Genomic DNA, 21,682 nt, shown 5'->3' on the forward strand with positions numbered 1-21,682 from the left:
CCGAAAGATTGGGTTCCTTCCCCTGGACCACGACCCATAATTCCACCTTCATCTCCTTATCTGGCCGTCTCGCTCTCTCACATGGTTCCTTCAATCATGTTCCTTGAGGCTCCCTGCTGACTGGGGCCACTTTTGCTCTGGAATTAAAATAAACCCTGAAAGGCAGCCCTGAAAGGTTAAAGGGTAAATGCTGAAGGCCTTCTCGCATTTGCTCTTTTGGATCTCCTAAATTCCAAATTTGTGTTTCCACCGCGATGCAATATTGGAAGTTTTTTGGCTCCTGTTCAAGATGTTAAAGTGTTTATCCTCCAGCTATGTGCGGCTTAAATGTACACGCATGCCACGCCTAATTTACAGCTTCATCAATGGACACTGCAACAATGTTAAATGCATCAGCCAGCAAAGCACAACACAGTGACCCTCCAAATTTAAATGTCAGAGATAACAACACCATTCACCGCCGCACGATATTGCATAACTCATTTAGTATCGTCTTCTGTCTCCTGAAGCGGAAAGCTGCTTCAAAGGCTTTAAGCCATCTGTAAATCCTTCAGGTATGAACCTCTGCTGGGTCACTGGACTCGGACCAAAACCGGCACGGAAACAACAACAGAAGCCAACCTAAGATAAAAGCGGATGTCCAGCAATAAAGTCACAACTTTTTAAGCCCAATGAATTTCTTTTAATTTTAACAATTTTACAAGTTTAAAATCTCCCAAAAAATAATAAAAGGTCTCATTTTGGAGATACAAAAATACTACAAAGTGTAAAAAAAAGCACACGCTTCTCAAGCACACTATTGCAATCAAACACCAAACAGGATTTCATCGCCGCTGAAGCATCAAACTCTCTGGGTTTTAGAGGAAAGGCCCGTTCCATTCACCTCCTGACCTCGGCAGCAGCCTTTACTACTAATTGCGGTGATTTTAACACATATGGACTCAGCTGTCCTCAGCTTGGGTGGACATTTTTAAGGGGGGGACATTGCACTTGAGCTTCTTCTTCCAACACACACTCACTCACTCACTCACTCACTCACTCACTCTCTTACCTCAGAAAAGCTGAAAGAAGTGAGCTCCCTGCTGGCCTAGACTGGCTGTAAGGTTCTGCAAACTTACCGCGCTGATTATGTCCTTCTGTTATAGTGACACACGATCCGCTCGGCCTCCCCATTGGATGGAGAGACGTCCTGGAGGCGAGGCCGGGCAGGGTCGGCGACTCTAGGGGCCCCCCTCCTCCCACCGCTGGCACTCAATAAGGAGATGGAAGGGTCGAATGCTAAGGTGGGAGGCTCAAGTTGGGAGAAGAGGTGGGGGGCAGCCAAGATGCCCCTAAGGTTGCTATTCTGGGGGCAGCTGCATTTTAAGGCAAGCAAATTTCATGTGGGAGCGAGAGGCCGACGTCAGGGCAGCGAGGCAGGTGGTGATCCTGAACGTCTCACAGAAGTCTGAGGACACATAAACATTATGTACAGTCAAAGGAGGGCAAGCACCTGAGGAATGTGTCCATCCAAGATGTAAATGCGTCATGTTGATCCATCTGATAAACGTGTTTTCTTTGACTCCCTGGTTTTCCAAGAATTGATCAGAAGTGCAGAAGTGTCCGCCCACCCCTAAGAAATAACTGGATGTTCTTCAGACAGTTTTACTCCACCTAGGTGTTAAAAACAAAGCAAAAACAACATTAAATGACAACTGGGATTCAACACAACCGTTCACCACCCAGATTAGGACAAATTAAATGAAAAAATACGCTCCAGTGAGTTGAAATCAAACTCTTAAATAAGAATATTTGGTATAAATGTGTGCTGTATGTGTTTGACACCTTGACTCTCCACACATTTTATTCTCTAATAGTAAAAATATTAACGTATCCTTGTCTTTTAGTCATTTAACATGTGAAATCTTTGCTAATGAATGTTTGCAGCTAATTTTTGTCCTTAAAAATGCCCCAGTTAAGATTGTATTTAACTGGATTGAACTCTGATAGAAAAGTTTCAATCTGTAATCAAGCACCTATCTGATAGAGGATCAGTTAGATCTGTTACTAATGTCTTCTAGTTTAGCTGTAAGTCTAAACAAGCTGCAGGATGAATCACCCCCCATCAACTCCTCGTCTTGATTTACAATCTGGAGGGTTGGTCTTGAACGTCTCAGGGATCCTGAATGATCCTCTGATTTTCCAGCAGGGGGCGCTGCAATGACAGAGTAAAAAACAGAGTGTCAAATGTGTTCAAACACAAACAGACAAAGAGCTCCTGTTGGATTGAGTTGTTGCTGATTTAAAGCTACCCTCCAGAGACAAACTCCTGAAACAGTTACATACTGCACTGCATGTACTCGCTCAAACTGCACAAGGAGTTCCCCACAAAGGAATCTACAATATTTTCAAGGACCTCAAGGATCCTTACACCTCATCAAGCACAGTTGGAGCCCAATTAAGGACAGACCTGTTCCAGACCTGCCATTAGAAACCCCACGGACGACCCCTTAAATCCTCTTGAGGACACCTGGAACTCACACAAGGCCTCCTAAAAGCTCTCCAAGCACCCCAGAAACCATCGAAATGACTCTTTGGACCTCCGGAAATACCTGCGAAACCCAATAAAGCACAAGCAATATTCAATGGCCTCATAAAGGACCAATAGGAACCCTCAAAGATCTTTGCAACCCCATAAAGAATCCCTAAATCCTGTTAGAGTAGTGGGACATCTCAAGGACTAGACCTTTAGAACAAAAGGATTATTTGTCAAAGAATCCAGGAACCCCCTCAGTGGATCGATCCAATCAATCCAATCTTTCGTCACATCCATAGAGGTTCATACATGAAACTTGACTCCAACTCATCCTAATAAATTCGGGGCAGTAGGATGCTAAAGACGCCCAGGGAACAACCTGCGGTTCAGTGTCTCGCTAAAGGACACTTCGACATGTGGACCATAGGAATCCGGATCAAATCGCCAACCTTGAGGATAAAGGACGACTCGCTCCACTGAGCCAAACCCCTCCAACCCCTTGAGGTTTCTCTTTGTAGGGTCAAATAAACCCCCTAAAGGACCAAGATGCATAGGAAATATTTTGCGCCCTCAAATCCATTGTTGTCACGTAGTGCAGAAGGTTGTTCAGACGCTTTTTCGATGCAATGGCCTGTTTTTCCAGGCACGTCCACGTCACACAGAGATAAAAATAATTGTAACTTTTCCAAATGCAGCAAGCGCACCACATGTCATCTGACAAGAATCAACCAATTAGTGCCACAGGATTTGCTCCATCCGTTTGTATCCAAGGATGCCAAAACATCCGGTTGTAAGGTCAGCCAAGCTGACAAATGGAGCAGTAAAGCAACTGTGAGGGGTTTATGGTGCTGGAAATCCATTTATCTTTGTTTTGACTGTAGTTTAGACGGTGAGGATTACTACTAAAATACCGCAACTTCCTCATCATCACCACCGCCATCACAGCGTGAAGGTTGTGGTCACTTAGTACCGGCAGGCATGACTGGATCGCAACCTCCCAAGCCCGTTGGATAAAAAAGGATGACGGATGGCTTTTAGATGCAATGTGTAAACGGTCCCTTAGGATGCCCTGGAACTCTCTCAAGGCCTCCTGGATCCACAACATAACAGACCCATGAATGTCTCCTGGAACACCTTCAAGGATTCCTAGACCTTGGATCCCTGGGTGTCATAGACTCACTTCAAATAGGGATGGGTTCTAGTGGATTAAAAGATTTGAGCCTGAAAGCCCCCTTAAAGAACTCTACAACCTCCTGAAGAACCCATAAAGTCCCCTTAAAAGTCCCCTGATCCTTTTCATAAAGAGATGGGTGGAAGAGATTTCAATGAGTTCACAAAATCAAGACGGTGGTTTGATTACAGAGTTGGTTTTGTGAGGATTAAAATATTGCGCATTGAAATTGCAAAAAAAGGAGAGAATAATAGATTTGTAAATCAGGCCAGAAAAACTAAGAGCAGAGCCACTCAAGTTGTAAAAAGTGTTCATTACCTTGCAATAATAAATGATGTATAGAAATTATAGTCTTCTATGCTTAAAATAAAATAATATGTAATCTTTCTGGACCTTGAAGGTTCCATAATTACATTGGTCCCCTGCTGGTAATATTTATGTGCTTTTACTTAAATAGAATGTCAAATGCAGGACTTTTACCTATGATGATGAGTATTTTTACTATGTATAGTTACAGATTTAATGAAAATGGTGTTATATTTTCAATGTGATGTATTTTAATCCACAAAGCCAACTCTAACCTTCCATCCCACAGGACGTGAACACAACACTCAGAGCCCCGTTAGAACCTTTAGAATCAAATCAGTGAAACCTGACATTCAAATAGGACTCAATAAATCCTAAAAATCCCATCCAGTTCCCCTCAAAAGAACCCTCAGATTTCCCCCAAAAATGCCTAGAACCCACTCAAATATTATTGGTACCCCTGAAGGACCCCTAACCACCATCATGAGCCCCTGAACCCCCACCAAACCCCCACCAACCTCAAAAATCAAGATTCAACACAGTCTCACGGTAGTTTGTGAAATAGTCACCAAATGCAAACTATTGGTTTTGTGTTCAGTTTTTATTTTCGAGACGACATCAATTTAAAAATGAAAGTTAGGTTAAAGTAGCAAAACCACTTAGTTAGGTTTAGGAAAAACATCATGGTTGAGCTTAAAATAACTATGTACAGTTAGGATTAGGCAACAAACTATGAACAGTTAGGTTTAGACAACTAAACCAACAGTTAGGTTTAGACAACAAAACCAACAGTTAGGTTTAGACAACAAAACCAACAGTTAGGTTTAGGCAACAAAACCAAACCACAACACAAAGCCGAACACTGGTCTCGTGGTTGAAAGTCCCTCGTTTTCTGGACCCATCCAGCTCCAACCCCCTAACCTGGTGTCTTGGGATATTATAAAGTGAGTCACTTGTTCTGACTGTTTCTTGGTCACGTGGATGCATTTCATTTGTGGGTACACCTTTAATAAGGATTGTAAGTGACTCTCCATTGGCGTTATTTACGTCCTGAGCGACACAAATAAACCAGACAATTGGCTGTAAGATCCACTATTTCTACAGAATGAGAACATCCTCTCTGGACCCCTGGGTGGCCCTGGGACCTCTACTTATAGAGCCCTGAGGTGGTGAACCTAAGGTCCAGTGGCCTGTCCATGCTGCGTCTCGCCTCGACTCTACTGTCACTCCGAGCAGGTCCCAGGGCTCAGGATTTATTTTTGGACTGCCATGGCGTCCGTTCCTTCCATTTGTAGGAAGGGGGGTCGAGTTGGGCTCAACATGAACCTGCCGCTCTGACACTCCGGGCTGGGACAAGCAGGCAGCAGCCGGGCCGGCCGCCCCCGAGCAAGAGTCGCACAGGTAAACACGCCGTTATATCAACCTTTTATTCACCAGATAGAGAGCATGAAAGCTGTTAGCAACGTTAGGGAGGCAGCTGCCGTCGAATGCAGACCCCCCCCCCCCCCTCCCCTCCCCCCGACCTCTGCAGCCAGAGATCTGACATGCATTGGGTAGTCTTTCTGAGCTAAGTGTTAGCCTCGCAATCTTTCTCCTCCCTGTGGCTTCACAACACACTCTGTCATTTATCTGGAATGAGGCATGACATTGTAGCTCTGAGTTGTAATCTTCCTGCTGTGTAATTATGAAGAATAAAGTTTTATATTGAACATCAATCAATGTTCTCTCCTGTTCTGTCAAGGGGAACCTGCCTGGAGTGCTTTGAACACCGCCAACAAGTTTTTACCTGGTAGGTTCCTTCTTTTTCCATCTAAAACTCTGCTTGCTGTGTTTGTGTGTTGTGACGCCTCATAACGTTTTGGGGTGGATTCATTCACTAAACGAGGCCTTTGTGGACCAGCTTGGTTTTTTCTTACACGGCTATTATTACCCTTTCCTCTTTTGAACTTTGCATCCTGAAGGCGCTCCAAATACCGAGCCTACCAGATCCTTAAAAGGAGGGCTGGGCTCTCATGTGTCAGATGGCAGCAGGTTCAGGGAGGAGGTGGGGGGGGTGAGGCTTAAAAACACAACCAGCTCTGGACTAGATTTCACTGAGGTGACACATAATAAACTGAGGATATTAAACAGTTGTTTTCGTACAGACTGCATGCTCAGCTATTACCATAAACGTATCTGAATCCTGACTGCACCGATGTTATTTTTACAGAAAGGACATTTTCAGAGGGGTTAGAGATGAAAACAAAAAACAGAACAGCTCCACCAGATTTCTCTAAATGTTTCTCCTCTCGTGTGATTGGGTATTTCTCAATGTTTCTGACCCATCAAGTGTCGTCGAGGCTGTGATGTCATGAGGTCACATGCTCTGCATTCACTTTCACCCCTCAGCAGATAAATATACACACACATCTATATGAGTGTATTTATGTGGGATGAGACGCGAGAGAGTCCTGACAAAGCAGAACGCCAGCCGTGAAAATAAACCTCACAGAGAATCCATTAAATTCTGATTTATCCAATATTATCTCTTTTTAAAACAAATAAAACAACACTAGCATAAGTAGAATCTAAAGTTTAGGAATTTGAGGCGAAGGATGGAGATACCCTACCAACTACTAGCCAGATGAAATATTCATGAATTATTCCTTTCCTCTAGTGCCGGATTAACAATCTAGATTTGGATGTTCACTGTCCCCAGAGGATTAATCCTAATGTATTGTTTAATCCCTTTTCTCTGGCGCCATCATTAGGACACATTTTCCACTTAAAAAAACCCCAAAAAAAACAAGGCAGATTGCCTTTAAATTCTCGAATCATATTTCAGCTCCCCAGATGATGGACCATTATGATTTTAATTCAATTTTCCTCTAGCCCCACCATGAAAAAACATACATACATTTGGATGTTAATGGTTAATTTTCCATTTAAATAATTTTTTTCTATTGCCCCTTTATCAAGATCTAGATTGGGATGTTCATGGTCTGCAGAGGAGGAATACTAATGATTTTGTTAACTTCTCTTTTTTTGGCGCGTTATCATCGGGACACATTTTCCACTCTAACACAAAATATCATAAAAATGTAAAACTTTTAAATTATATTCCAGTTACCCAGAGGATAAACCTTTCTGATTTGAATTACTTTTCCTCTTGCCCCAACATCAAAACCAATATTTGGATGTTCATGGTCCGAGAGGATGAATCCTAATGATTTTGCTGAGCTCCAGTCTTTCCTCGAGCACCATCATCAGGACAAATTTTCCACTTTAAGTTGAGAAATAATAAAAAATTGCAGATTTAAATGACTTTTCCTTCAGCCCCACCAGAAGAATCTAGCTTTGGATGTTCATGGTTTGCAGAAGATGAATCTTAATATTTCTTTGGAAAATTAAACTTTGTAATTATATTCCAGTTACAAACCATTATGATTGAATTACTTTTTCTCTTGCTCCACCATCAGACTTAAACAAACATCAAAATAAAAATGGGAAGATTGCCTTTAAACTTTTTTATCGTATTTCCAGCTCCCCAGAGGATGATTCATTTGATCTTATTGACGTTTCTTTTTGCACCTGCTTAAGTGCAAACTTTAAGTTTTTAGCTCCACTACTGGTGAGGTTCCAAGAATAGATAAATAACCATCATTGTTGTTCCGTTAAATCTTTATATGGGCGTAACTTAGAAATATATAAGTCAGTTGTATTGTATGGAAAAGGAAAACTTTAGTTAAGGTCACAAAATTCAATTTTTTTTACCATTTGTTTGACATGTGTCACCCAAAACTAAACCTTAAACCTTCATTTTTTTATCAATTTTGAGCATGGATCAAAACTCTGGTGTTGCTGCACATGTTGGAACCAAAACCTCAAAGACATTTGTCTACATGAAAACATACCAAACAACACAAGTATTGACCTGAAGGAAGATGCTGCACTCATCAATAAATGTTATCCAACTGCATTAAATGCATAAATATGATGTCAGTTGTTTTATCCTCATCTTACACAGAGCTTGTTTCTGATGCATTGGCTCCATCTGATCCACTTCACAGCACTCTGATTTAATGTTTTCAGGGAAAGTGATGCAGCCTGTAAAAAGCCAGGAGTCTTAATAAAGCGAAGCAGGTGATTGGCTGCGACTCCTCTCTGCCTTCACACTAAAATTAGGCCGAGTGCAAAGCTTCTCAGGATCAGCTGTGAGGCGGTAACATCATCCAGTGAGAGCACGGCTCGATTCTCTTATAAACAAGACTCAAACAAACATGAGTCATCCTCAGAGCACCTGTGGGAGTTTATAGGACAGATGTTTTGTAACTACATTAAACCCTAATAACTGATTTTTGTTGAAGGATTTACGTCTCCTTTGCAGGCAGAGAACATTTCTTATTTTCCTCAGACTCTGAAGTATTAACTTAAAATCTAGGATAATATTATTTAAGATTAGAATTTTCTTAATTTGTATTTATTCTTTGCTTTTACTGCATTTGTTTACTTAAAAACTGCATTTTAATTAATCTTGTTTATATTCTACTTAACTCAGATTTATACATGCTCACTTTTTTTGTAAAACCCTTACGAACTTGTTTTTGTAGAAATAAAGTCTTTATATTAATAGATTTTAGTTGTATGCTGAATTAGTTTCAAAATACAGAAGCAGAGAACATCTGTGCTTGCTGTTATTTTAATGCCATTATCTCATTTCAATTCTCTATAAAACAAATAGCTGATTTCTCAAGATAAATAGTCATCGCAGTTGGATGTGGAGGAAAAGGAAAACAACCCAGAATAAAGTCAATGCAATGATTAAAATGATTAATACTTCTTAATCACTCGACATTTTCAGCTTAAATCAATGGCTGCAGTTCTCCTGAGCTCTGATAAACATTTGAACTAATAAGAGGAAACAACCATTTGTTTTCTTGGGATGACTGGTTGATTAGCTCATGATATCAAGATAACGGCATAACAAATTGTTTTAAGAGATTCTATAATCTCTGTTTCCGTAACAAAGGTTTTTCTTTACTTAGCAACAGAAATCCCGTCATGATCTAAATGTTTTCACTTCTCAACCTGTGAAACTATTAAAAATATTCAAGTAGTGCATGACTAATAAAGATTCTGCTATTCTTAAAGTTTGTACAGCTGCAGAGCTAAAATATAATGTTTATCCTGCGATCACAGACTCATTAAACATTAAGGGTTCATCCTCGGTGGAGCACGAGTGTGATCAGGAAACTTTATTTTGATATTTTTATTGCGTAGTAAAGGAAATTTTGGTCAGATGGTGATGCTACGAAAAAGTTCAGGGGTCGACAAAATAATTAGAAAGCATCCTCTGGGGACCATGAATCTCCACCATTGATTTACTGGAAATCAGACAGTTGTCGAGGTATTTTTCTCTATGCAAAACTTCAGATGTGCAATTATATAATGTGTTGAGGCTGCAGTAGTTTTATAGTTAACACTTATACAAAAACAACAAAGTGGAGGGCAACATTAGAAAATCATGTTAATTTATTTAAGTAAAAGGATTAAAAACATACAATCAGAAATCTCAGTACTTGGATATTAAAAGTTAGAAACGTCTGCAGTAGTACGGAGACAAAGTTGATAAAAACAAACAGGAAATAGTTGGATTGTATGGATCAGGTAATAAATGTTGTTGAAATGTAACAGATACCAAATCAATGTCATCTATTTTTGGCGCCGCAACAAGTGAGCCAAGACATTCAAATCTCAGTTTTCATACTTTCAGTGTCATCATATCATCAGTATTTACTCTGCGGTAACAGTTTTTGACAAAGTATGTCCCTCCTGAAATCAACAGGTCAGATTGTTCTTTAGCCAAAAGTTTAAGTGCAGATCAGATAATATAACAATTATATGTAATTGTTATCCATCAATTACATGATTGGAAAATGTAAACTTTTTTCTATTCGAGAGACATTTAGGTTTCCCTACACACCATAATACAAGTATCAACCAGATATTAAGATTCATCTAAAACACTATAGAAGGGAAGAATACCGAAACATTAAAGCTCAGTCAGATATATACATAATAATAAAAACTGAATATCAGAAAATACAAAGAGGAAATTGAACAAATATAGACATTTGACGATCAAATCTTTTGCGCTTGAGCTGCTGGTTTGTAGTCGTCCAACTGAGAGAGTCAGAAAAAGTGAATTATTTGATATAAATGAGATATTGAGTCTTGCTGCTTCTGACAGACCTGAAGAGACGACACCTTCTTCAGTAGTCATCATGATATAAATCTGAAAAACACACAAAAAGTTTTAGGTTTTAATACTTGAACAAACAGATCATAAAAGGGGTCATCAACTTATGTTTGAGTTTTTTTGCATTTCCTTTTAACACATTATGGGACGTTTCCAAATGGGGGTATCGGTTAAGGACAGATGTTTGATTGGATAGATTAGAGGTGGCAGGATTTTAGAAATGCTGATGATTTCATTGGCTGACATTTTTATTTTGGCTTCTTGTTCATGATGTTTTCACTGCTGAAGAGTCACAATTATAGGAAGTTAAAGCGTCCATTCAATGGAGTCTTTATTATGAATCAGAATTGACCATTTTTATATTTAAAAAAAACCCTCTGGAGATAGAAAAGCAATTATCAACCAACTAAAAGGCTGCAAGACTAGTTTAGTATTGTGCCAGAGGAAAAGTTCACAAAGACATTGTAAAACCTTTTGACACTTAAAACTTTTAAACTGAATATAATACTGAAAAAAAAAGAATGTAACATGCAAATAATATAAATATAAATAATATAAATAAGTACAGGTGCAAAAATCTTGGAAATGAATAACAGGTCGAGAGATTTAGTGTTTAGAGAATTTGGTATGAACTTATATTCTTTATAGGAATGCTTTTGTCATGACTTGCTATGAGGCTCCTTTTTCTGACAGTTGTTGTTTTTTTGTCCACAGGGTGCTGAAGCGCTCATGGCTGTCGCATATGGTGCTCTCGCCCAGCAGGGCCTGCTTTCCCAGCAGTACCCCCCACCCCTGCTGCCAAAGCCTGGAAAGGACAACGTTCGGCTTCAGAAGCTCCTCAAGAGATCTGCCAAGAAAAAGTCCTCCACTCAGGCATTGCAGCCTGCTGCGCTTTTCCGCTCCAACCTGTCGCCCGTGAACGAAGCGAGCCCTGACCTCGAGCACAGCGACCACTCCACTCCGCCCAAGACTCCAGAGGCATCGTTCAGCCTCTACGGCGTCCAGCAGCCTCCACGGTTCACCGTCAGGCCGCTGTATCAACACGTGGCGTCCCCTTACCCGCAGCGTGCAGCGAGGTTCTCGCCTCAGACGGTGGCGTTCCCGTCGTACTCTTACTCGCAGCATGTTACCACGGTTTCCTCATATTCTGCATCGACCCACCTTCCTGGAAATGCACCAGCTCCGGGGCCAGTTGCAGAGTTGGCGGTGCCCAAAATATCTCTGCCAGCCTCTTTTGTTCCTGAGGCAACAGTACCAGCTGCTGAAGTGAAGAAGCCAGCTTTTAGCACGTTTGATGAAACTCATGCTGATGTGAGAGCTGCTGCAGCTGGAGAAACCCCAAAGACAAAAAGTCCAGGTCTGACTCCTTATTCAGCAACAGCTGTGATTCGTCCGCTCACTGTGTTGACCCTGCACGGCAGATCTAAAAGTCCACGTCCAACGTTCAAAGCAACCGAACATTCGAGAGCGCCCAAACCGATGTTTGATGTCCCTAAAATTAGGATGTACACAGCGAGCACATCGTACTACGAGTCGTGCAGGACCCCACCAGTGTACGACACAGTTGGATTAACCGCTATTGGCAGCACAGTACCTCAAAGTAAAACTCCAACAGAAATAAAACTAGATTTGACTCCAGTATCTGAGGTCAGAAGAGGTACGACGCCGACGACTCAGCTTCCTGTACTGGGTACGGATCCCCAGAGGAAAACTCCAACTTCAGAATCTAAAAAAGGCACTACACCAACAGCGGAGATTAATACAATCATAACTCCTACACCTGAAATCAAAATAGCAACCCCAACATCTGAAATCAAAAGAGCAACCCCAACATCTGAAATCAAAAGAGCAACCCCAACATCTGAAATCAAAAGAGCAACCCCAACATCTGAAATCAAAAGAGTTAATCCATCAGCTGAAATCAGAGTTAAAACACCAACTTTTGAGTTTCAAACATTAAGAACTTCAGCAGGACGCCCTCGAACCCCGGCATTCCACACGACTCGGGCTACAACGCCTGTCTTTGAAGTCTCACGGCCCAATCCTCTCTTGTTTGCAGTGTCACCAATCACAGTAGAACCAGAGAGGTCAAGAACGCCCAAAACTGTTCCTACTATTGGCAGTTTGTCTGCTTCCCAAAGTGTCCAGACTATTGAGCCTAAGCCGACTGAAACGATACTGAATGGAGACATTCATTTGGACAAAACTCCTGCTGCAAAACCAATCCAACAAAGTATTACAAAGTCCAAATCAGAGCCTGATCTGACAAGAGGAACCGCTCCAGCTGGCTCTCAAATACCCAAAACTCCAACATCTGAGATGAAAACAGCGGCAGTGACTTCTTACAATCAAAGGCCTAAGACTCCAACATACGAAGCATCTCGACTTATGACTACGTCACCTGGCTATCAGAGACCAAGGACACCAACTTATGGGACATCAACTTCTGGTGTTTCCCCTGTAGCCTTTCAGAGACCTAAAACCCCAACCCGAGTGGCTCCAAAGTCAAAGTCTGGCTACCGTGGATTGACTCCGGCTGAATATACTGCTTATGGCGGAATAAGAACTTACTCTCCAGCATTCGGTATATCTGGTTCTAAGACTCAAACTGAAGAGGAGGTTAAAGCTACAAAAGAAGAATCAGCAGAATGTAAGACAACGAGCCAAGAACAATCTGTGAAGACGCCCGAGGTGTCTAAACCCAAAGAAACCCCCAAAGACATAGACAAACCCCATGTGGGAGATAAAAAGGATGCCATCGTCCCTTCAATCCCTACTATTATTGTTTCACAAGCATCTGACACCTCAGGAACAACTTTAACACAAGAGACGAGCACGGTATCCAGTCAGGTTGCAGCAAAACAAGTAAAAACGGTGATTAAAGAAACACCAAAGGCGAAACCTCCAACAGCAGAGGGGAAAACTCCTGAGAAACAGAAGGCGGAAGTTCAGGAAGTCGGCAAATCAAAGACGAAACCTCCAGAAGTCAAACATCCTCCGCCCAAAAGTGATGTCCAGGATCCTCTAAAGGCAGTAAGAAAGCTTTTAGGCAAAGATAAAGTCCAGACATCTGGAACTGAGACAAAAGCTGCCGTTTCAGATCGAAAAGAGCCGGCAAAACCTGTAGCCGCCATCGAGACTAAAGTCGAAGTATCCAAGCGAAGCACCGCAGCGCCTGCTCTTCCTGTTACGACGTCTGCAGTTAAGTCAACAGGAAGTGAAGACAAAGATAAGAAAGCAGAATCAGCGTCAGCAGTTAAATCCGCACCTGAGAAAAAGGGAGGCGATGAACCCCTCCCGGCCGAGCCCCTTCTTAAGGTCATACAGAAGCCAAAGGGGATGAAATCAAAAGTGAGCGGTTGGGGCCGACTCAAGAAGCACATGGTGGTGGAGCAGGAGGAGCCCAAATTTCCAGAGCTAGGCTCCCAGAAGGAGGCTGATGGGCCCAAGCAGAGCGAGGTGAAAAAGGTCGAGGAGAAGGTCACCGATGGGTCCGGCAGTCAGGACGGGAACCAAACCAAAGACGGTCCCGTAGCAACAAAGATGTGGGAAGCAGTCCTCTTCCAAATGTTTTCCACCAAGGAGAACATCATGCACCAGATCGAGCTGAACAAAAGCGAGGAGGAGAAGTTGGAAGGGCAAAAGGAGTCGAAAGAGATACCTTCCTTTGCACACCGGCTGCCTGTGCTGCTTTTTAGTCCAAAGTTTGACGCCAAAAGGCTCAAAGAGGCGGCGTCGAGGCCGGTGACGAAGATTTCAACTGTTTTTGAAATGGCTCTGATTGGGCGCAAAGGTAAAGAAGAGGAACCAAAAGACTTTAATAGAACAGCGAGGGGGTTCGCCGCTACTTAAACTAATATAATATATATATATATATATATATATATATATATATATATATATATATATATAACGTGCCGAGACGAAAATGTAAAGGAAAATGATACATGTTCAATGTACAGTTGCAGAAATCTTAGTCTCTGTGTTAAACCAATGACGTTTGTGTTGTAGAAAAAGTCGGCTTTGAACTTTATACTTGACAAATGCATTGTGTTGCATTTTGTGTGACCGGTTGTCTGATTGTTAAATGTTTGTATTTGTGGATTAGCTGGACAAAAAAGAAAGAGAGAGACTACAGCTACATTTGTCTTAAAGTCATTCAGACGCCACATTTAAGATTAAAGCGTTTATGTTTTCAGTAAAATCAGAGCTTCTCGTTTCTTTCATCACATGTTCACAATTAAAATACAGATTCAATTATAGATTTTAAAATATTTAGTTTTTGTCAAGAGAATTGTTTGTCAAACGTTAGACTAATTATATGTATTCAGTAGTTCACTCTGTATTTTTTTATTTTATTTTTTTTGGGTAGAAAACGAGAATGTTTTTTGATAGAGGAACATTTTGTTTCACTTTTAATGATCATTCAAATATCCGATTTTATTCAAAATGGTGCTACTCGCCTCAGGTTGGAATCCTCATATGTAGAGTTTAACGTGAGTTTTGAAATATTCTTTTTAGGTTTTAGATGGTTATCGTTTTTGGATTAAAGTCAAAGTGAAACAACAATTTGAGAGAATCGTAATTTGACCTTCCTGTTCAAACAAGATGTGCCTTGGACATAATACCACAGATTAAGAAATGTGTGCCTCTTTTGATGATGAAAAACAATCTTTTGGATTTCTGACATAAAATCTAACGCCCACTGGATGTGATTAATCAAAACCTTCCGTCATTCACCCTTTAACTACTTGCTTCAACACACAGTAGCTTTCTTAATAATGAGCAATAAATTGCGATTTTCAACATTTTGCATGTCGAGTTGCACAAGGATCAATTTTACAACCATTAAATGCAGCACATTGCATTGTGGGACTGTTAGCAGAAAGTACAGTTAAATGCTAAACGCCCAAATAATATAATAAATACATATAAACAAATAAAATGGGGGACAGTAAATTAAGTGCAGGATACAAGTGTCCCTAAAACTTCTCCAAATTTAAAAATAGTGCAAATGAATAATTTGCAGCTATCAAAATGTCTGATTTCATTGAGACTTGAGGAGCCGACTGACTTAAAGCTAATGTAAGTTTTTAGAGAAGGATGAAGAAGAGCAGCCTCCGCTGTGATGGAGGTCAGAGGGATAGTGAACTGTGGGGTCAAAGGTCAAGAGAGATTTTAGATGACTGTGAAGCAGTGCAGGGAAAAAATACAAAGTTTATTATTTTAATTAAACATTTCTTTTCTAATGTTTCTAATGTGTGTGATGGAGTTAATTGAGGTAAAAATAAAGCAGAGTTTTCCTCGTTTGATTTTATCTGTGTTTCTAATCTTTGAACACTAAAGCAAGAGTGACGTTGTGTTTTTATTCATATGAACTTTCAGGATTTGTGGAACGCTTTTGAGTTTAATTAGAAAAACATGTCAGATTAATGAAAAGATAAAAATTTGGGATTTCTTTTTTTTATGTTTTAGTTTATTCTCTTTTCATCATTAGTTTAATGATAAAAAGATTAATTATGACTCTTCATTTATTAAACTGCTCTAGTACGTTTAATGATATGAAACATGAAGCCCTCCAGTGTTTTTCAAACCAAACCAGAGGAATAAAGCTAAAGTTTAAGTGTTGATATGGTTTCATTCATATAACCAGTTTTCATGTGTTGGGAAGCTGAAACACCTACCAGAGTTAGCGAACTCTCCGTTCTCTCCGTCCACGGGGATCTTCTCATTTTTTCTCATATTTTCCGTGACCAGTCACCACAAATCTATACTGTTTACCAGCTGCTGAGCTCTAAAGGGAGATAAGACACAATGTTTAAGTTCACTGAAATGTTTTTAATCATGTATTTACAAAAAACTAATAAAAAAATGAACATAAATAAAAAACTAAAGCAGCTATTATTTTGTGATTAGAAACTGTATTTAGATTACTGATTTATAAAATAATAACATACTGTGAAGTGTGTGGGACAATAAAGGTAACATTGGCATAAAAAAAGGGAATGAAAATGAAATACATTTGAACAATAACAGTTAAAGTGTGTCTTCGCTCACCTTGGCCTTTTGTCCAGGCTGACCTGTCGAGTCTCCAATAACCTCCCACATGTTCTTTTTCTGCATCACATCTCCGGACCTCACATCCTGATGGATGAATCAATAATCGTTACAAACATGGCAACATTTTGTGTTTAGAAGATGCAACAATTTTTTTTTTTTTTAAAGTCATACTTTTGTATAATATTTTTTTCCACTTTTTTTTCCTATCTGATGTCGGTGTCTTTGTGTTAGTTCAAGGCTGGAGTTAGGACGGTTAGCTTAGCTTAGCCTAGCTTAGCATAAATATTTGAAGCAGGGGGAAACAGTTAGCTTTGCTCTGCTTCATTGTATAGAGGACTAAGGCTGTCATAATAACAAATACATAAATGAAAAATAAAAGTAAGCAATGCAGAAATAAAAGCCTAAATTATTAATTTGAAATTAAACAAATATGCACAGATCAAAAAAATGAATTTGTTTATTTGACAAAAACTATTTTCAATTTTTTTCATTTTAAATTATTTCCCAATTTTTTTTTTCTTTTTACATGCATTTCCCTTTTTTGAATTTCCTTATTTATTCAAATTACCTGCACATTTATTTGATAGTATAAGCTTTTATTTATTTTTGTGTATTTTAATTTATGTAATTTTGAGTCTTTTATTTATTATAATGTTAGCTTTAGTCCAATCGTGCTTGACCAGAGACCAAAACCTGAGTTCACAGAGGTACTGGGTGGAGGGATACGCTGTTGTTTTTCAAGAAATAGTTCCAGTGTACAGATTAAACATACAAGATGTTCTTCACTAAAAAAGTGTAACCAAGTTTTTCTTTGCCGTCAGAGCTTCATTCTTCTATAAGGTAGTAGTCATAGTAACATGCAAGATATATTAAAAAAAAGATAAATAAAAAGGTTTACAGGATATTTTTCAGACCTAAAAGTAACTTGTACTTTTATTCATTTACCAATGATTTCTCAATGTTTTTCCAATAATTGAAAACAACTGCACTTAAGTCTGTTTCTGGTCCACTTAATAGAATAAATAAAATATTTAACAAATAAGAGAAATAAGAGAAATCCTTCAAAGTGAAAGCAGGGGAAGACTTTTGTGTCATGTCTCTCCACAAGAGGGAAACCTCACATCACAGATTTTTAAGCCGTACTTGAACATATCACATCACATTATAGTCAGTCAGTGGTGGAAGATCAGATCCTTTACTAAAGTAAAAGTATCAATACAACAACGTAAGCATATTAAAGTAAAAGTACTGCATTCATTATCCTACTTATATATTAGCATCAACGTTTACTTTAAGTATCAGCAGTAAAAGTACTCTTTGTACGACTTTATACACATTGATGTTCACGTTGTGTTTGTGACTTACTGCTGGTTTTCCGGGCACCTGTCTGCCACCATCAGACGAACCCTTCACCCACTGGGTGATGCGGTTGGCCACGCCCACATTCAAACCTTCAGCGTCCTGATTGAGAAGAGTTGAGGTTAAAACTATGGAAGCCCATAACCGCCAGTAATATAAATAAACAAGATGTAATATATATTTTTTTGCTTTAACATAATGCCTTAATATGGTATACATTCTTACCTTGCAGGTGGCTCCCTTGGTGGGACTCTGGCTCCAGGCTTCTCCGGCCTCAAACAGGTTTTTCTTGGAGATGACGACCTCAGGTGAGCTGGGCAGGTCAGTCAGCGATGCCTTCACTGCCCTGACTTCCTGGGAATTCTGCAACACAACAACAATAAACAACCGAGGGTAAGTGTACAGTAAAGTTATCATGTGAAGACTCGTTATTTTTTGTCTTTAGTTATACCATGTAAATGAAAAATGCTCACTTCTGATTGGACAGAGTGTAACTACATTATCACATATGATAAATAAATAAATGTTAAAAAATGTAAAATAAATATTTTCAGGTTTAAGGTTCTCTGTGTTCTCTCTCAGTTTCGTTCCCAATGTGGCAGTTTGACGTAAACTTAATGCAAAATCATATTTCATTAAAATTTTGGTACCATTTCTGCACTTTCAAATATGAAAGTGAAACTGTCCTTTTGCATTATCAATTCTGCCATACAATACAATACAACACTAATAGAAAAGTGAAATCTCAGTTTCATTAAAAAGAAGCTTTGACCTTCCGTACTTTAAAAAGTGCCATATGAGTGAATATGTCAAAAAATGTCTTAATATCTCAAAGTAATGACTTAATATCTCATAATAATTACTCAATACCTCAACTTTATGAGTTATTATCTCAAGATAATGAGTTAATATCTCAATTAATTATAATATAAAGAGCATACTATGAGTATATTATTCCTTAATTTGTGTCCTTTATTACACTTTGTGTAAAACCTGTTTTTGTGTTTTTAAAGCTCTCCTTAAATAAAGGAGTCTTTGTGTTAACCTCCGGGTTGTTGACTCAGCGGTTCGTCACCCTGAGGCGAGGAGTGGAAACAGGGAACGGAAAGGTAAAATTAAAGAGCGTCGGGTTTTCCCGTCGTATATCTCCGTCTGAGATAACAACAGGGCGCTGTGATGTCATCGACCAGATGCTGCCAGAGACATGTGACCTCCACACAAAAAAAGGTCGGAGCTGCTCTTTAACCGTCAGCTGGTTTCAAACAATGAGAGTCCAAAAGATCACGAGTGTGCAGAAAAACCCAGAGGGTTCAGAGGAAATCAATCTAAATCCCTCTTCACATCCAGATTGATATCAGTCCATTGAATATAAGGCTACACCTAGCAGCCTGTTAGCTTAGCTTAGCATAAAGAAGGGAGTCTCTAAAGCTTAAAGTTAACGAGTCAAATCTGGTTTATTCAAAGTTTTGAAACTACAATTTACAGGGGTTTAAAAAGGCCAGACCATTTCTTCCTTTCTTCTGTAAAGTGAAGTCAAAGCTTCATGTCTTTAAACCTGCATTCTCTCTCCTGTCCAGCAGGGGGCGACTCCTCTGGTTGTATAGAAGTCTATGAGAAAATGACTCTACTTCTCTCTTGATTTATTCCCTCAGTAAACATTGTAAACATGAGTTTATGGTCTCAATCTCTAGTTTCAAGTCTTCTTCAATACAGCATGATGTTCATTTAGTAAATGATGCTCCATTTAGAGTCAAACAGACCATAAAGCAGGGGATGCTTTAGGGCGGGGCTACACACTGATGGACAGTTATATACAACGATCTGGGAGTTTTCTCTTTCACTGTGTGTTTTCTCTTTTACTATTTTGTGTGTGTGTGTGTGTGTATGTGTATGTGTGTGTGTGTGTGTGTGTGTGTGTGTGTGTGTGTGTGTGTGTGTGTGTGTGTGTGTGTGTTAGTGAGCTGACCTCCACAGCGTGTGCGTACTGCTCCAGCTTGTCGTCGATCTTTGGCAGCAGGACGAGAGTCTGCGTCTTCTTGAAGCTGTTACTGTATTAATCAAGACAACAGGAAATACAAACTGTTAGAACAGATTCAGGGTCAGATCAGTGACTGTTTTAAGTCAACACCTTTGATGAAAAACAGAGACGCCACTGATCTCACATGTTTGGAAGTTTTAAAAATGTTTGAATTAAAATAAACATTTGAATTAAATTAAAATTAAACTAAAACTAAAACTAAAACTTAAATTAAATTAAAATTAAATTGCTCTTCCTCATCTCATTTCTCATCTCTTTAAATTAAAATTAAAATTAAAATTAATTTAAATTGCTCTTTCCCATCTCATTTCATAAATTAAATTTAAATTAAAACGCTGCTTCAGCTGCCTCCTCTAAACACATTTCAAAATAAAAGCATCAGTCCTGCTGAGAGCTGCAGACTTCCTGGAGCCTCCAAACCTCAACAACCACCAGAGAAAACGTTCAGAAGAGCATCATGAATCAGAGAGAGGAGGATGAGGAGAGGAGGAGGAGAGGAGGTGTATTGATGAAGATATTCACCTCTTCTTCAGGGAGCGGTTCAGAGACTCGGTTCTCTCTGAGATCTGAAAAAGAAGAAGAAGTTTATTTTCAGAAGTTTGTTAATTACAGTTCAGACGCAACGACTCGGTCCAACACAAACAGAGCCGAGTCTGCTGGCCTCCATCAAACTGGAGTCACTGCAGAAGCAGAGCATGATGGGAAACAGAGCAACACAACGTTGTGTGTTTTTACTGCTTTCTCAGATTGTTGTCAGCTGTTTGAAATAAATCAAGTTGTAGGTTTTTAATTTTTGTGTTGTTGTGACGTTTCATCTCAAAACTTCAGGATTTAAATCTGAAATAGTAGTTAGCACTAATTGAATTTAGAAAATGGTTGGAATATAACTTTTTGGGCCCTAAACTCAGTGGAAGAAATTTATATTCACTCAAGTACTGTAATTAAAACTGTTTTAAAGTATTTTTAGGTACTTTTAATGGTTAATTTAAAAGGTATATTATACTTCTACTCCACTTTATTATTTTACAGATTAAGACTTTTTACGGACTAAACATCTGATTATTTTATGAAATATAATTTATAGGTTATGGATTAAACGACTAACAAATTAGCTTCATCTTGACCAACTATAAGAATAAAATATTGCTTCCTCATTAATGCATCTACATTATTATCTATATTATAATAATAATTAAAAATACAAATATTATTAATAATAATAATAATAATAATAATGTGAATAATAATATTATTACTACTACTACTAATACTAATACTTATAATAATAAAATCATAATAATCACAACATAATAATAATAAAACTTATAATAATAATAATACTTATAATAATAATACTAATATCATAATAATAATAATAATAATAGTCACAACAACAATAATAATAATAATAATAATAATAATAATAATAATAATAATAATAATAATAATAATAATAATAATAATAATAATAAAAATAAACTGAACATTGTGTGACGTCCAAAAACAACAAATTGGCTAGATTGAATCACAGATACAATTTAGAGTCCAGTGTCTGTTTCTCATGTGGATGACTAAAACCAATGGTCCACAATTAAAACCAAAAAGTGCAGAACACAAATGCAGCGTCATGCGCATTAACATTTTCATCAAACATCACCGATTATCAAATATCCAAATACAGAGAACCTAAAGAGAAAAGTTTTGTTTTCTTTAAATCTTGCATGAAAAGCATCTTTCAGGACTTTAAAGATTAATTATTGTAAATTTCACAAGATAATAAAATACAATCGTTCATCTGTGAAGTAGGATGCAAGAGTCCAGCTGCAGCACGGCCAGATGTGGGGAGGTCACTGTCCACCAATCATCAGTGAGTTCACAACATGCTTTTCAAACACACACACACACACACACACACACACACACACACACACACACACACACACACACACACACACACACACACACACACACACATGCAACTTACGAGCTGAGCCT

At 38.9% G+C, this 21,682-nt stretch overlaps 2 protein-coding genes across 3 annotated transcripts in view; one reads left to right on the forward strand and one right to left on the reverse strand.

The window, feature by feature from the left end:
* Nucleotides 1–9,485: 9,485 nt before the first annotated feature.
* The window catches only part of lsp1a (lymphocyte specific protein 1 a), a 28,556-nt gene continuing 16,359 nt past the window's right edge, over nt 9,486–21,682 (reverse strand). For both annotated transcript variants that reach the window (XM_054619887.1, XM_054619886.1), the window contains exons 7-13: nt 20,210–20,253; nt 19,616–19,697; nt 17,875–18,012; nt 17,656–17,751; nt 16,288–16,374; nt 15,915–16,024; nt 9,486–10,266 (exon numbers count right to left, since the gene is read on the reverse strand). In XM_054619887.1, coding sequence (XP_054475862.1) covers nt 15,959–16,024; nt 16,288–16,374; nt 17,656–17,751; nt 17,875–18,012; nt 19,616–19,697; nt 20,210–20,253 — 513 coding nt within the window. In that variant the 3' untranslated portion in view covers nt 9,486–10,266; nt 15,915–15,958. The remainder of the gene's footprint in view (nt 10,267–15,914; nt 16,025–16,287; nt 16,375–17,655; nt 17,752–17,874; nt 18,013–19,615; nt 19,698–20,209; nt 20,254–21,682) is intronic.
* Nucleotides 10,807–14,082, forward strand: prr33 (proline rich 33). Its single transcript, XM_054620520.1, has one exon. The coding sequence runs from the start codon at nt 10,960–10,962 to the stop codon at nt 14,080–14,082; it is 3,123 nt and encodes a 1,040-aa protein (XP_054476495.1). The 5' UTR covers nt 10,807–10,959.

This window comes from Anoplopoma fimbria, chromosome 19, assembly GCF_027596085.1.
Source record: "Anoplopoma fimbria isolate UVic2021 breed Golden Eagle Sablefish chromosome 19, Afim_UVic_2022, whole genome shotgun sequence".
Taxonomy (NCBI): domain Eukaryota; kingdom Metazoa; phylum Chordata; class Actinopteri; order Perciformes; family Anoplopomatidae; genus Anoplopoma; species Anoplopoma fimbria.